This window comes from Entelurus aequoreus, linkage group LG12 (genome assembly GCF_033978785.1).
Source record: "Entelurus aequoreus isolate RoL-2023_Sb linkage group LG12, RoL_Eaeq_v1.1, whole genome shotgun sequence".
NCBI classification, from domain to species: Eukaryota; Metazoa; Chordata; class Actinopteri; order Syngnathiformes; family Syngnathidae; genus Entelurus; species Entelurus aequoreus.
In genome coordinates, this window is record NC_084742.1 from 34,686,420 (window position 1) to 34,699,233 (window position 12,814).

Genomic DNA, 12,814 nt, shown 5'->3' on the forward strand with positions numbered 1-12,814 from the left:
CTGGACTTACAACATCACTGTTTTGCCGTGTGGTTGATTCAGTAGGTCTTAACAGACTGCAAATAAAAATTTCAATATATCTTATTTAAATTAAATTTTCCCAAACTGTCTTACGTAAGAAAACATAGTAAGCATGGAGCTTATTGTACTGGTGCTTTGGAAAAATTGCATCAGTTTTTAAAAGTGCCTTTTGAGATTACTAGTTTAGTTAGTTAGTAGCATTGTGTTGTGTGATAAAACTGCACATTTTTAGAGGGCTTTTATAGTGGCGAATGTAAGTTACACTTGTGCAACAATCATGTTGTCTCATTAGTATCACGAGACGCCACACCTGTGCAGTGGATTAATTATGTAGTGGTGCGCACTAACACAGATTGTCAACAATATTTGAAAGAAATACGGTATGCTTTTTGTGTACACACAAAATAATTTTTGAGTTTAGCTCATTGAAGATGGCAGTAAAATCCTAAGTTTTTATAATATATAAATAAACTATTCTTGGACTGAGCCAAAATGAATTAAATTATCTTCAAATGCTCAAACCTAACGACTGCATTTATTGATGTGTAAATAATTACTTTCCTGAACTTTTTCTGCAGTACAAAGCTTCTACTGGTTACAACTTCAAGTAGAATCTTGGAGTGCAATGTAATATAAATATATTTTGACATGATGCTAATCTTTCACCCTAAGCCAACTGACTGGCGCACATGATGCTTTTTTGGGATTATTGCTATATGTACATTTTTAATTCAGTCCACAATCAAAGCAGCGTTTCCCCTTTGTTTAGAGGATGTGGCAGCCATTGACCCACATGCAGCGTAGCCAACTGTAATGTGATTAGGCCTCTCCAGCTACATTTTGTGGTGCGCACAAGCATATCGTGTGTGTACCGGTATGTTAGGGGAATTCGGCTGATAAAGCCTACAAAGTCACACTTGTGCTGTATTGCAATCGCTCCTCCAAAGTTACAGTACATTTCACAAACTTTTGTAATTGAAAACACTAGAAACACTTCAAAACAATCTCTCAAAATCAAAACAAAAACATGCTCTTCAATTACTGCGATCACTCATCCACATGCGATACAGAGCGCCCAGAAGAAATTGTGAATGTGCGATCACATAGAAACAGTGTTGTACTAAACATAATGGTAGGAGAAACATTGCCTGATATGGTACATATTTTTTCTAAATAGATGAGCTAGCATCATTGCTCTACAAGTCACATGTTTCTAGACAAACAAAATAACAACTCCATGCCAGATGTGCTGACGTGCTGTACGTTGTTCTGTCCTAGCTCTACAAGAACCTGTGGTCCACTGTGATGCAGGGGAACCAGGTGCTGGAGCGCCCGTCCTGGTGGAAAGAGTTCTGCTCTGACAAGCCCACCATCGGGTCCCTGCGAGCCAAACTGTAACAGCCAGGCGAGCGCAGACGTTTTAGAATGCCTTTAATTGGTTCACCCAGCTATTTTAGAAAGAAAAAAATATTTTATTCTAGCCCTCTCAATTTAAAACATATTAAAAGCTGAGAGCTAATAGAAACTTTAATTCGCATTTAAGTATGGCATGATATTTAATTCAAATGTAAAATAGATAATATAATCTGAACACGAGTTAGCTGCTCGTCAAGTGTTGCCATGTGCAGGTGAATAGTTCACTAATAAAACATTCTACACAACACTGTGTTCTCTGGTAAGTCATTGCTCTTTATATTCCTGTTTAGAGGTAATCAATTATAAGGTTAAAAAAAACAAGAAGGACAGCACAGGGGTGGACGTGTTCTATTCACATGTTTAACATTTTGGGAGATGTCAGTCACTTTCTTTATGGCCCTCATGAGTCCAGCACCTTCTTGACCTACTTTTACCGTCCCTTTGGGTCAAAGCCAGTTCACTGAGTCTGCAAAGGAAGCGGTTTGTATATGCGAGTGTTCCCTCAGCGCTGCCCTTTTTAAGACTTAAATCCTATCCTAAACATGCAAAGTTCAATGAACGGCTAAACAAATCTGCCTAAATGATTACCTTTTCGCTGTAACCAGTCCTCCTCAGTTATCTTTGAATCAAACCAAATCTTAGTTTGGCCTTAAAAGATGGTGTGTGGGTGCACAGATAAAGATGTGATGTAGGAGAGCGTGGACAGGCCAAATAGTCAGTCTAGAACTTATTAATGCCTTTAAGACACCAGTTGAACACATGGTCCTACATTAACAGTAATTACAATATTTGCCAATGAGTCACATCAGGTTCCCAAAAATGTTTTAACAGTTGCTCAATGTACCACATAACTTGACCATGGGCCTTGAACTTGACCATTTGTACTACCACCCATCAGCGCTATTACAGAACACTCCACAGTTAGTTGAATACGCACAGGATTATTCTAACACATTCACTTGGAATAAATATAACAATAATCACATATATGGTGCCAGTGGTCCAGCCAGGACACCTCAGGTTGTATTGGTTCGAATGTAAGACAATATAATGAACAATTGCTAAACGTTATTAGTGACTACATTTTACACCAACAGAAGGCACCCCTCTTATTCACTACTGCTCATTTACTCTGCAAAGTTCAATGTAAGAGACATCCAAACGAGCCAAAGGCAACACTATATAAGGCTGTTATCATGGTTTTATAGGCCTGCACACGTTTACATTTATAGCCAGCTCAAGTAGTGACTGTTTAAATTGCTCAGCATGCATGTCTGCTTTTCACGGAGTCAGCTTCTGTGTGTTTGCAAACCCAAAGCCTCTAATGAAAGGATACAACAAAAATAGTTAGTTGTCAAATCATGTAAGATGATAATCATGTGCCTCTTCTTTCTTCCAGCTGTTTCTTCAAGCGTTCCTTGTGCGGCCAAATAGGATATCATTTTGTCCTCATCTTGGGTTTCCGGATCTCCACCCAAAAGACCTTGATGCACCCTAAAGAACTTCAGCCCTCTTTAAGAGTTGAAGATGAAGAATTCCAGTGGGTTGCCTTTCCCATCAGGAGGTTCCTGGAAGGATCTGAGCGCCTTACCTCCAACCATCATGAGGTAATCAACTGCCATCTGTCTGTCCAGGAACCTTACTCCCTCCCCCCGTTTACATTCCAACATGGCAACTTAGAATTTTTATGACCAGCAATATGGTCGACCTTCTGTGTGTTACCTGTGACCCACATTCAAACGCGTTTGCAAGAATGTTAAAGCAACAATAACCAAAAAACAACAACCTCAACATTCAAAATAATTTTAAAGCTACGTAAACACTTTGCCATGTGACCATGGCTCACTTAAGGTATCCATAATATTGGTGGACCAGCCAAGACACCTCTCATTAGCGTCGAGGCTAGCGTTATTGGTTTAAGTTGTGTGCAATGCTTGGGAAAATAATGTTACGATATTTACGTCCAGTTACGATCGATGGATTACCCTGAGAATACAATGACCTGGATGAATGACAACTTTCATAGATGAATATTTACTTCACTTTTGTGGTTTTTTTCCAACATTTGACCACGTTTGTGGCATTTCTATCAATGTCTGTCTATAGTGCAACTTGCAAGTCACTGACCCTCTTCAGCAAAAATAACCAATTATTCCTTCCTTACACCCAATTTAATGTCCAACATGAGATGTCGCAAACGCATTTTTAGGACAGTGAAAATGATGCAATCATGTATTTTGCACTTTTGGAAGTGCTGAGCTGGCAAGCCTAAATTTTGTCTTCTGTGTTGGTCTCGTCAAGTCCCACTAAGCGCCTTTTATTGCATGATGAGGTCTGGTTCAATGTTGAAGAGCAGGTCATCGTTGTCCCTCCTGACCTCCAGCAGCAGTGCCGTCTCCTCCTGCAGCGCCTCTTGCAGTTTGGCTGTGGTCATTAGCGGCCGGCCGTTCAGCTTGACGATGATGTCCCCGTCTTTGATACCGCCTCTGGAAAGACCAAATTGCTGTCATTTGAACTTTTATTTTGGAAACTGAGAGAAATTCTGGGAACTTACTTCTGCGCCGGTGAATGGGGGACTACCTTGTGGACATAGATTCCGCTGCTAACATCTGGGAAGTCTGGATTCTGCTGTTTTAGTTCTTCAATTAGCCTGCAGAAAATGGAACACATTGAAGAGGATTGAAAACTAATCAGGCAGGGCTTAAGGACTCACGCTGTTGTGATGGTCAGCATCCGGATTCCAATAAAACGCTTCTTTATAGACCTGACGTCTGAAAAAGACACAATTGGTTGCATTTGCGACAAATGTACTTAAATTTTGACTGACAGACCCACCTTTGCTGTGCTTGTCCAGGGAGTCGTTCAAGAAGAGAGTGATCCTGTCTGAAGGAATGGCAAAAGAGATGCCCGCGGCCACCTTGAGGGTGTTGATGCCGATCACCTCGCCATCCTTGAGTGAAGAAGACGGCACAGGTCAGCCTCACATATTTATTGGCTGAGTAGTACTGTGACTGACAGGCGCGAACACGCAGCAACGTCCAAACGTTTCAAACACAGAAATAATCCAAAACCAAAAACATACAAAGACCTAAATAATTCTGCAATCACATAAATGCTGCAGGATAAATGGTCAATGGATTATACTTGTATAGTACTTTTCTGCTTTATAGGTAATCAAAGCGCTTTAACACTATTTCCACATTCACCCATTCACACACACATTCACACACTGATGGCGGGAGCTGCCATGCAAGGCTCTAACCACGACCCATCAGGAGCAAGAGTGAAGTGTCTTGCCCAAGGACACAAATGACGGAAGCTGGGATTGAACCTGGAACCCTCAAGTTGCTGGCATGGCCGCTCTCCCACCTGAGCCACGCCGTCAACATTAAGGATCAAAAGCCAAACTAAATTCCCCAAATGCCAAAATCCCACACAAACCCCAAAACAACAACGTTAGAGAAATGCTGCAAGTACCGGTACTCAGAACAAAACGGAAGTTAGCCAGTTATCCGTTCTTTTGGTTTTATATAATTTCTGTGTTTGGGCATTGCTGCACATTTGCCCCTGTCAGCCACCGTAGAGTAATCACAACAATTAAAACAAAAACTTACCAAATTGACAAGAGGCCCTCCTGAATTTCCATACTGTGAAAGAAGACAGTGCATTAACCCTATTCCCTTTGGATCATCAATGCAAAGCAATTACTAGCCTCACGTTGATAATAGCGTCTGTCTGGATGTAGTCCATGTCCGAGTCCCTGAGGCCCAACTCCTTGCCGTCCCTTTGAGCGGTGCTTACGATGCCTGTAGTGACGGTGTTCTGGAGGGCAAAGGGGCTGCCGATGGCCACTACGAACTCACCTGGTCTCAGGTCTGCACTGTGACCCAGCAGCAGAACTGGCAGCTTTTTCTGGTGGAAAATTGGAAGTGTATGCACAATTAGTCCTGAAGTGTTGAGAGAGGGTCAAACTACTTTGTAGTCAGTCTTTAAACAATACTCCCTTCACAGTTTGCAGGGGACCTTTTTTGCTAATACAGTGCAAATCAAATACATTGTAATTACAAGACATTGTACTTTCCTAATGATTTTGAAACTTAAAGGACTAAAAGTGTCCAGATGACCGAGATTTCAATAACAAGTCTAGTGTATTTTTTTATCCTAAAAATTAATCTGGTACTCATTTCCCATAATACCAATTAGTTTGAGTAATGGTTAAATGACGTACAGTACTTGAAACACCCCCAGGCCATCGCACCCTCTTGGCGTGACGTCAACTACAGAACTGGATCCCATTTTCCTGCATACACAGTTTGGATTAACACATTTAAAACTATTATTTTGATCACTTAATTGCACGTTTTTGTCACCATGGTCCAATATTACCTCAAAACTGATATGGTCAACATTATGAGTAAAAACATGAATATCACCACTTCCCTGCCCTTCAATAGACACCATAGCTTGTTTTCTCATGGTCTTTCAGCATTTCCTCAAGCATCTCGAAGAAAACATCAGTAGAAGAGGAAGCAAGATAGAATTCTAGCGGCTTACCGTCTTCTTCTCTCATTTTTGATCACATTTGGCTTGAGTTTTTGAAATGTTTTTTATCTAAACTCCTTCAAAGTCAGAATCATTATAATTCTCCTTACACTACTCTCGCTTAATCTGTGCCATTTTGCGCAAGTCAGTTTGACTGGAGAGGTACATACTTCCTTATATTCCCATCATTCGGAAATGTATGCATGCTGATCCCTTTTTTAGTTGTATTGTATTGGTTAGCGCCTTGCATGGCAGCTCCCGCCATCAGTGTGTGAATGTGTGTTTGAATGGGTGAATGTGGAAATAGTGTCAAAGCGCTTCGAGTACCTTGAAGGTAGAAAAGCGCTATACAAGTATAACCCATTTATCATTTGTATTACTGCAACCGGCAACAACCGTCTGCCTGCCATATTTGATTCGCTCATATCTGACTCCTTCAAATTCTGTGCGAAAATAACATGACTCAGAATGAAAATGCTACCAAAATACATTCTAAGCAATATGAAATTGTCTCCACTCTTCTATAGGTGACGTGGGCAGGCTGATTTTGTGGCGTTCCAAAATGTGTTGAAACGTTTTAGAAAAACAAGCCTAAAAACACTGCTGCGTCTATTTTGGAGGTCTTTTTTCCTGTAGACATAATTTTTATGTCCAAAATTGCCAATGTTGTTAGAGGGGCCCTTTAGGGTTCCTTCATATGTATGGTAATAGTAATGGTTTATTTGCAACATACTGTACCTAACAAATGTTTCACAATTAAACATGTCTGAAAAGGAGTATGTAATCCAAGCCCATCTCTGCATCCCAGCAATTACTAATAGTTTGTTCACTTCCTTTGTTTAACATGTTCCAAGTTAGCAATTTTCTAACAGTAAAAGGAAGTGTAGTAGTCAAGTGAGTAGTAGCCAGAAACATTGTGCAGCAATAAGAAAGTACAGAATATATGCTAAACACTATAATGAAAAATGAAATAGTTTGACTGCGATTGGCTTGCAACAGGTCCTGAGTGTATCCCGCCTCGCTTGCCCAAATTTAGCTGGGATAGGCTCCAGTTTACCAGTGACTCTGAGGACTAACGGTATAGAAAATGGATCGATAATAATGAAGACTATTAGAACAGAGTAAAACTGACAAACATTTTAGGAACAAATTAATATGAAATGGATTATAATATATAATAATATTTAAATATAAATACATTATAGATTAAGATAATGTTTCATTTTTCCTTCTTATACCATGCAAACAAACATGTTTGTACTGTTCCTCAAACTCGATCATGTTAATACATTAAGTTCTTTACTCAATCTCTTACATCATGTATCCATCATATGTTAAATGTTTTTAGTTTCGTGCCTACATACAAATGTTTTAAATGTATTTTTTTATCTTTTTTTTTTTTAGATAGTATTTCTGCTTTTGTTGTAAAAAAGTATTTGTACATCGTGAAGCAGGTTGATTTTGGTTTGTGCAGGATTTTAACTTTTAAATGTAAAATAGATAGTATTTCTGCTTTTGTTGTAAAAAAGTATTTGTACATAGTGAAGCAGGTTGATTTTGGTTTGTGCAGGATTTTAACTTTTAAATGTAAAACAAGAGGGTTTTTGTATTCCTTATAACCCGCATTTTGGGTTATCCTAATACTGCTTCTACGCCTAACAATAATATGATAGGGAGTATAAGCATCTCTGAATACCTACAATTGTTACTAATATTAGGATTTATGTGTCCGTACTAATATTATGATTCATGTGTCCGTACAGGAAAAGGAGTGGAGTTTACTCATTCGAAAGACACATAAGGGTGGAGGAATTGGTGTTAAAGGGAGTACGTGTGGATATCAGACAGATATGATGTGTGATAATCAGCCCAAAGTTAAAAAGATATATATTTCTAAGGTGGAGCCTTTTGGTTTGGCTTTGTCACACTAATGATGTGGTGATTCATGCTGGAAATAGCCACACACTCTTTCATATGTCCCAGTAATCCTTCATTGACGCCAAAACAAAGCTAATCCAAAGATTCAAATTGAATCTGTGAGTCACCCCAACTGAGTCGCTACAAGTTGAAGGCAGAGCACAAAGATCTTTGTAATTAAATATCGGGTGGACTGTTTGAACTGCGATGGAAAGTCCCGAGACTCACGCAGGAATGTTTCTGCAGGGGTCCCCACAAGGTCACGGGTGGGTGGTCCTTTTTTGACCCCAGTCTTTGGGTCTTCCCTAATGACTCTTTAGTTCTCCTCCCTGCTGGCTCTGTGCAAAGTGCATGTCTTCATTGGGCCAGATTACACTCACCTGAGGGTTGATCTTAATGGTGGCGATGTCTGACTTTTTGTCGATGTCTCTGATGTTGGCTTCATACATGTCACCATTGTGCATCTGGACCTTCAAGATTTGAAACACATTGTACTGTTTGTGTTTTCTAGCGCTCAAATGTGACTTAGTGTACGGTACCTTGAGGTGCTGCTGACCCGACACTGGTGTCGTGCTAGAGACCACGTGAGCGTTGGTGACGATGAGGCCATGTTCTGACATCACAAAGCCCGATCCGCTTGACAGAGGGACAGTCCGACCAAAGAGAGGATGCCTCGGGTGAGAGCACAAACATAAGCACATGCAAAAAACACACACACACGCACACTGAATATACCTGAGGAAAAGTTCTATGTGAACCACAGCCGGCGCAATCTTCTCAACGACGTCAGCGATGAAGTTGAACTTGTATCGAGGACTGACAGTATGTGTCGGACCTATACTGGCCACAAAATATATGAACAATCACTGCTTACTGCAAGGCTTTAGAAAGGAAAGCTCATGTCATGATGATAAATGAAACATATTTGTGCTTGACTGCGACAGACATCAGCACAATCCCCACTGGGGTCTTTACAGTCCTTCAACGAGATATACACACACACACACACACACACACACACACACACACACACACACACACACACACACACACACACACACACACACACACACAGATTCACAGTTGATAGTATCTGAGGAAACAGGAAGTCCTTACAGTCTCAAGTTGTGGTTGACTCTCCTTACATTTGCCTTTAATCATAAAACCCTCTATTTTGTCTGGCCGGTGTGGCTCTCTCATACACACACACACACACACACACACACACACACACACACACACACACACACACACACACACACACACACACACACACAGTGTCACTGGAGCGTTACATCTGTGTCTGGGTTTGGTGAGCTCAAATTTGAAGGCCTGTCGTGCCCATAATGACCCTTACCGCCATCATTACTTTCAGGGTGCATCTTGGCAAGGTCTCATTCTCATAGATTTGACCATGCAGCATATTGTCATAGTAGTGTCAAAAAAATTGTGTAAGTTGACATAATGCCTTCAAAAAGCTAGTTATGCAACTCAAAGTGCAGCAGTGGTAAAATGTCACATGTGGCATCATGTCGCATTAGGTAATAATGTAGCTTAAAGTTGTCAACACATAATAAAGTGATGTTCATCTTAAGGTTCTGTTTTGTAGAGTAAGCTCAGTGTTTCATTTGCAGGCATCTTACAAATTTTAGGATTCAAATGGTGGAAAAAAAAGTACGCTATTTTTCATACTCTAAACTAGGGGTGTTCAAAGTGTGGTCCACACCTAATTTTTTAAATACCCATGGCAGATTCTACAAATACTATTACTAAAACGAAATAAAAAAACAAGTGCAATAAAAGTGCAAACGGCTGTATTGTAATGTGAAAAACTTGACGTGTAGGCTGTTTTTTCCTTTAAAAAAAATATTGTACTTGATTTGAAAGGAAAAAATACCAAAATGGCCCCACATTACACTTTTTAAATTCAGTTTTACACATTAAGAAATAATTACAGACGGTACTAGTGTTTGGAATTTGCGTTACTAACATTGTTACTTTTTATTCAAATAACAGGTAATTAACGGGTTATAACCCATCTAATATTTTGAACCTTACAACACCATTACTGTAACTTACATTTAAAAGGCATTATTTTAATGCCCGGCTTGTGGTTAAGGAGAGACACAACTGAAGATTTACTTTTGCGTTAACTATTGGCAACTGTATGTAGCAAACATTTAACAGTGGCTGCTGTCTGAAACATGGACACCAGTCACTACACACAGACCGATAACCTAAGTAACACGACAGACACCACATGTCATTCCACAGGCTCCACCTTTTAAAGGCACACACTCAAAGTCACAGGTATTAAGTTATTGCACTCCCATCGCTCAACGGCACATGGCAGATATTTGAAGGTTTTTCAACACAAACATTACTTTTTGAGGAAAATAAGTAATTACTTTTAAGTAATTTTCCCCAACACCGGACAGTACAAAGTACTGAATTTTACTTCTAAACTGTGCAGTTATAACATGTCTTGTCATCTCCCTGCTGGAAAATATTGAGTGAAGTTACTTGTGAGACAACACCTTCTTTCCCCACCTGCAGAGAGTGCCATCAAGCAACTTTTTATTTAGTTATCATACAAATGTGCACAAATAGGCGGTATCTACTGGACTTTATATTTCTTTATGTAACTCCCTGACTGCTTCCACGTGTTTTGTATGAAACATCTGCCGTCTGCATTTGAGATGACATCATATGACACATGGTGACCTAGAATTGTGTTTAACACCAAAATAAGTGTTAAGTGTTCCAAATTCACTTTAACAATCTGTTAGTTTATTGGGGCTTTTAGGCTTTAATTATTTGGCTCGAATCAAAGTTCTGTTTTTTTAAAGTGGTTATAAGTCCACACTTACATTTCTGCCACAGTAGCGCCACAAGAATGTGGAAACAGCTGTTAAGAGGGGAAAAGCCTTCAAATAAATCAGAAATTACATTTTGTTTCATTTAACAAAAGAGGAGAACAATGTGAAAAGCAAGTCGTCATAATGTATAAATAATACCTGTGCTGGTCTGACAGGCTCCTCTTTGTGCTTGGCTGATTCCAGGGAGTCCCTGCTGCAGCGCCCTCCTGCTGGTAGCCTTCAGCTGGCACGCGTTTCCGTACGTCTTGCCGTCGCTGCCACACACCTCTTGGCTCAGCTTGCACTGGCAGATGCCCTTGAGCAGGAGCTTGCCAGTCGGGTGTTTGCACTCCAGCCCGTCCCCGCAGGGAAGATCGTCTTTGCGGCCGCACGGCTCGCCCTCCACCAGGGCGCACACCAGGCAGCAGTTGCAACGGTCGGGCACGTAGCCGCCGGGGCAGCTGGGACTTGGGCATGTACTCACGTCACACCTCGTGGGACACTTTGACCTGGGCTCTGCGCCTTCAGACTCCTTCAGGTAAAGCAGCACGGCGACACACAACACAATCTGCATTTTCTTTACTGATGATCACAGGCTCAAATGAAAAAAAGGAAATAAGTGTGTTTTTTCGCTGATGGCTCTGGCGATCATCACTGTCACGCAAGTTTTGGTGCAAAATGCATTTTCTTATCGCCCCTGCAGCGACTCTTCCCACTATCCTCAGCGAAGGGAAGATCTTTGTCCTCTCTGTGTTGCTTTTGCCCGTGCAAGCAGCAGAAACATTCCCTCCAATGGCTTGAGAGCTTCACAGCAGAGAGGAGAAAGAGGCGGAGGTCGTCTCTGGAGAAGGCGGAGCAACTTGCATGTGTGTAACATTCCATTTTACAGTCTCACTGGCTGTTTTTCACATATGTGAAGTCTTCCTCTAACACACACGCATTGGAAGTAGGACTTTTTTACAAACAAAAGAGGAAAGGAAAGATTCCTCTCAAAGGACAGGGTTGTACAAAATGTGGCCCCTGAGCCATTTTCAGCCTACAGCTGGTTTTATATCTACAAATACAATCGACAAAGAAAAAACAAACAAAAAAGGTTTAGAGTAGATGTGTCCAAAGTGAGGGGTGGGGACCATTTTATTGGTCTGCCGCATATTTAAATACAATAGTACAACTAGATGAAGCAATTTCTGCAAAAGTTGCGTGTGTTAGCTGCAATTCTGAAGCCTAACTGAAAAGCTGATGGAATGTAAAATGGATGTGGAAATTGTTTGAATGTTAAAGAGCTAGCGCTGGATTGAAATGCCAGTGGAATGTAGTATGATTGTAGAAATGATTTGAATGGGAAATGGTTTGAATATTGAAGATCGGAAGCTGTACTGAAATGTTGTATACTGTAACTGAACCATCTCTTGCCAAAAATGCTAGCATGAAGTGTTAGCATGCAAACAGGGGAACAGTTAGCATACTTCTAAGATGGCACCAATTAACAGTCTATAATTACCAGGTTAAAACATACATGATTAGCAAAAGTTACCACAAAACATTAGCATAATATAAATGATAAATGGGTTATACTTGTATAGCGCTTTTCTACCTTCAAGGTACTCAAAGCGCTTTCAAATCAAATCAAATCAACTTTATTTATAAAGCACATTTAAAATTTACCACAGGGGTAGCCAAAGTGCTGTACAATGGGCAGGTTAAAAATAATACGAGAACCGAGCAAACACAACACAACACAAACAGAACACGATAAAAAATAAATAAATAAAATATAAAAACATAAAAACAGGTTCACAGCAGGTGTATTATGGGGTGCCATTGCAGGATGGATATCACTCAGTGTTAAAAGCCATGGAATAAAAGTATGTTTTTAAGAGAGATTTAAAAACAGGAAGAGAGGAGGCTTGTCTAACACTCAGAGGTAGGTCATTCCAGAGCTTGGGAGCAGCAGCAGCGAAAGCTCTGTCACCTCTAAGCTTCAGCCTTGTGTCCGGGACCGTCAGTAGCTGCTGATCGGCTGATCTTAGGGATCGGGTGGGGCAGTAAGGCTGAAGGAG

The 12,814-nt window shown here is 40.5% G+C and overlaps 2 protein-coding genes across 5 annotated transcripts in view; one reads left to right on the plus strand and one right to left on the minus strand.

Annotated features, from left to right (window-relative positions):
• The window catches only part of LOC133662104 (peroxisomal acyl-coenzyme A oxidase 3-like), a 30,959-nt gene extending 22,423 nt beyond the window's left edge, over positions 1 to 8,536 (plus strand). Inside the window, exons 21-24 of one of the 4 annotated variants that reach the window (XR_009828062.1) lie at positions 1,300 to 1,426; positions 2,837 to 3,044; positions 4,292 to 4,410; positions 8,408 to 8,536. Coding sequence is in view for 3 of the 4 variants with exons in the window: in XM_062065795.1 (XP_061921779.1) it covers positions 1,300 to 1,419 (120 nt within the window). In the remaining variant the exon portion in view is untranslated. Of the gene's footprint in view, positions 1 to 1,299; positions 1,695 to 2,836; positions 3,045 to 4,291; positions 4,411 to 8,407 lie in introns of those variants that run through there. The other 3 variants (XM_062065795.1, XM_062065796.1, XM_062065797.1) reach the window with 3 other exon arrangements.
• LOC133662107 (serine protease HTRA3-like) lies at positions 2,724 to 11,539 on the minus strand. The gene is made up of 10 exons (XM_062065800.1): positions 10,914 to 11,539; positions 8,632 to 8,731; positions 8,436 to 8,568; positions 8,277 to 8,366; positions 5,155 to 5,349; positions 5,052 to 5,084; positions 4,273 to 4,387; positions 4,151 to 4,208; positions 3,992 to 4,087; positions 2,724 to 3,923 (listed from the first exon to the last, which is right to left on the minus strand). The coding sequence occupies exons 1-10, from the start codon at positions 11,326 to 11,328 to the stop codon at positions 3,755 to 3,757; spliced, it is 1,404 nt and encodes a 467-aa protein (XP_061921784.1). The 5' UTR covers positions 11,329 to 11,539; the 3' UTR covers positions 2,724 to 3,754.
• Positions 11,540 to 12,814: the final 1,275 nt, after the last annotated feature.